The 3073-nt window shown below is 32.1% G+C and overlaps 1 protein-coding gene across 1 annotated transcript; it reads left to right on the top strand.

Moving 5' to 3' along the window:
• The first annotated feature begins 335 nt into the window (after window positions 1–335).
• Window positions 336–1292, top strand: LOC119689508 (lectizyme-like). The gene has a single exon (XM_038104340.1). The coding sequence runs from the start codon at window positions 379–381 to the stop codon at window positions 1204–1206; it is 828 nt and encodes a 275-aa protein (XP_037960268.1). The 5' UTR covers window positions 336–378; the 3' UTR covers window positions 1207–1292.
• The last annotated feature ends 1781 nt before the right edge of the window (window positions 1293–3073 follow it).

The following is a 3073-nucleotide window of genomic DNA, read 5'->3' as shown; positions in this document are numbered from 1 at the left end:
GGGCGTGAGGGCCCATAAATTAGAAATAATTTGTTATCAATTCTAGAACTCAACGCAAATCCAAAACAAACACCTTTAGTAATCCAGAAGACTTTAAATCATAAAACTTAAATTTGTATAAAAAGCTAATCAGAAATTTTTATTGAACCTAGCGTGCGTATCTGCAGTCCGTAATGCAATATAACTTATAATCTGACGAAATCTTTTTTTGATTCATTATCGGAATTAAAAGCAAATAGCATTGAAATTTGCTTAATTTAAATCGATAATAAAGTTAATCGGCCAAAAATTGAACTTTTCAGCTCTTAACTATATAAAGACCTTTGCAGCACAAGTTCACCATAGTTTGGTTTTGTTGTTTAGTGCGAACAGTTCTCAATGAAGGTCTTAGTTTTCGTCGCTTTATTGGTGGCTTGTGCCAATGCATCCGTGATTTCGGAAGTAGTTGACAAGTTTGTTCCAAGCCTTGCTACTGGTTATATCATTAAAGGTGAGGATGCTGAACCTCATATTGCACCATACATTGTTTCCTTGAGCTCCAAATCAACTAAGCATTCTCACATCTGCGGCGGTACTATTATCAATAAAGAATGGATCATTACCGCTGCTCATTGCATCAGTAAGGCAGAAGGTATGGGTGCTGTTGCTGGTTTACATAAGCAAAATGATTTGGGTGATACAACGCAAGCACGTGAAATCGATTTTGGTATGAAACATCCAGACTACACTGGCGGAGTTGGCCCATATGATATTGCCATTTTGCACGTTTCTGAACCTTTTGAATTCAATGAATTTGTTCAACATGCTACTTTACCAAATGTTGATGACATTCCAGAAGGTGAGACCCATCTTTATGGCTGGGGACAACCCAAGGCTTATGTTCTGACACCAGCCAAGACCCTACAAACTGTAGAAACATCAATAATTGAATGGAATGAATGCAAAGAAGTTTTGCCCGAAAATGCACCATTGCACGAAACCAATGTCTGTACTAGCTCCAAGGAAATGGGTATTTCCGCTTGCAATGGTGACTCTGGTGGTCCATTGGTACAGGAAACCAAAGGCGCTCCTTCTGAAATCATTGGTATCGTTTCATGGGGTTACATTCCATGCGGTGTTGGTAACAAGCCTTCGATCTATACACGCGTCTCAGCGCATGTTAAATGGGCCTACAGAATAATGGATGCTTTCTACACCCTCCACTAAGCAGGATTCCTACTACAAAACTATAACGAAGTTTGATATAAAATATTTTCAAATGTACATTTCTAAAAAATTATAAAAAAAATCTAATAAAAATATTTATATCAGTTAAGCAGTTAACTTGTCATTATGATAAAGATTACATTTAAAAGGTATATTGTACATCTATCACATATTTTCGTGAGCTTCATGAGCTGCATTTTTAAGAACGCACTAGAGGACTTGTCATGTCTATGATATTCTGTCAGTCATTGAACTATTTGCCAACAAAAATATTCTATTTTCTCACATGGCTCGTGGTTTATTTAATAATGTCGAAAGTTGAAACTAATCGTATATAAGTTTATAAAATTGACATGAAGTTTAAGGAGTACTTAGTATATTTTGGCTAATCCATGTTTAAATAGGATTCTCCTGAATCTAAAGTTACTCTTTTAAAAATAAAGAAAGATTCGCTCTGAGAGTTCCAAAGTAGAGTACTGCACGCGCGCATTTGATTTCAGTTTCAAAGCATTCTATTGTGTTTAGAATGGTAGCATACTCTCACTCTCAACGAACAAATACGAATGTATAGGCATAAAAACAAAATGGAATGGAATAAATATTTGTTTCGTTTGTTTAGAGTACTCTAACTCTAAACATTCTAAAAGTAGTTGAAGTAGTTGGGAGTACTCTAAGCATTTGATTTTCAGTTCATACAAAAATTATGTGTTTTTAAATAGTAAGACCCAAATTTATTTATTTAAGATTTGTTAAATATTAAATATTATTTAAAATGTTGATAATAGTAATTTGTTGATTACATATATAATATGACTTAATATATTAATTAAATATAAAAAAAATTTTGAACAAAAATTTATTTAAAAAAATTATAATAAGTTTTTTTACAGTTTTTACAGTTCACAAATTTAATTTAATATGCAAATTAAATGTTGAGCATCGTCTGACTTAATTCCTCTTTTTCAAGATTGTTGTGTAAAACATGATTTGATTGATAGATCTTTGATTAGATGAAATCAATGTTCTTTTTTCTGATATTAAGTTCCGAGCAACTGAAAAAACCCTTTCCGAAGATGCACTACTTGCTGGTGTTGCAAATAATTTACAAGAAACTTTGTAAAGTAGAAATTCTGAAGGAATTCTTAAGAAATTTCTAAAAATCTCTCTTGTCATAGATAGATATTTTTACCATATCATGCATAAAATTATTTTCCAGGAAAAGGTAAATATGTGAAGCAATTTATTTTCTTACATCATAAAAAACTATCGACAAAGAAGGAAATTCTGCGCAAACCGTTTTTTTAAGTTAACCTTTTGCATTAGATCTACCTGTTTAAACAACTTTTGCATTGAAAATAATAGAAAATTAAACCTAATTTACGTACTTTGTTCTTGCAATTATTGCAAATCTCTACGCACATCCAACTTTCTTTACTTTTGCGCAGGCAACCAAACGCACACAAAATATATAAAATATTTCTTTGCAAAAATAGAATTATTTGAAATACTCTAAAAGTGATTGAAATACTCTAAAAGTGATTGAAATACTCTAAAATATTTGTTTATTTGATTTTAAAATTCAAAACAAACGATTATAGAGAACAAATCAACCCCCATTCCATTGAAACGAATGCGGCGGAAACGAATTCTATCGGACCGTTTCTGTTATTCGTTCGTATTCGCTTTAGAAATAATTTGTAAATATGGTACACATTTGAAAATAAAACGAATGACCGCAAAAACGAATGTTTTGATGCAGCACTTTATTCCAAAGAAATAAGTCACAAGAATGGATCTTACAAAAGGTGCGTGTACTCGTACGTATAATAAAGAGTGTACAGTGCATTGAATATTGATTGTGTTTTGT

Source organism: Teleopsis dalmanni, chromosome X (genome assembly GCF_002237135.1).
Source record: "Teleopsis dalmanni isolate 2A chromosome X, ASM223713v2, whole genome shotgun sequence".
Classification (NCBI taxonomy): domain Eukaryota; kingdom Metazoa; phylum Arthropoda; class Insecta; order Diptera; family Diopsidae; genus Teleopsis; species Teleopsis dalmanni.
The sequence above is the reverse complement of the archived record's forward strand: the minus strand, read 5'-3'. Positions and strand labels throughout refer to the sequence as shown.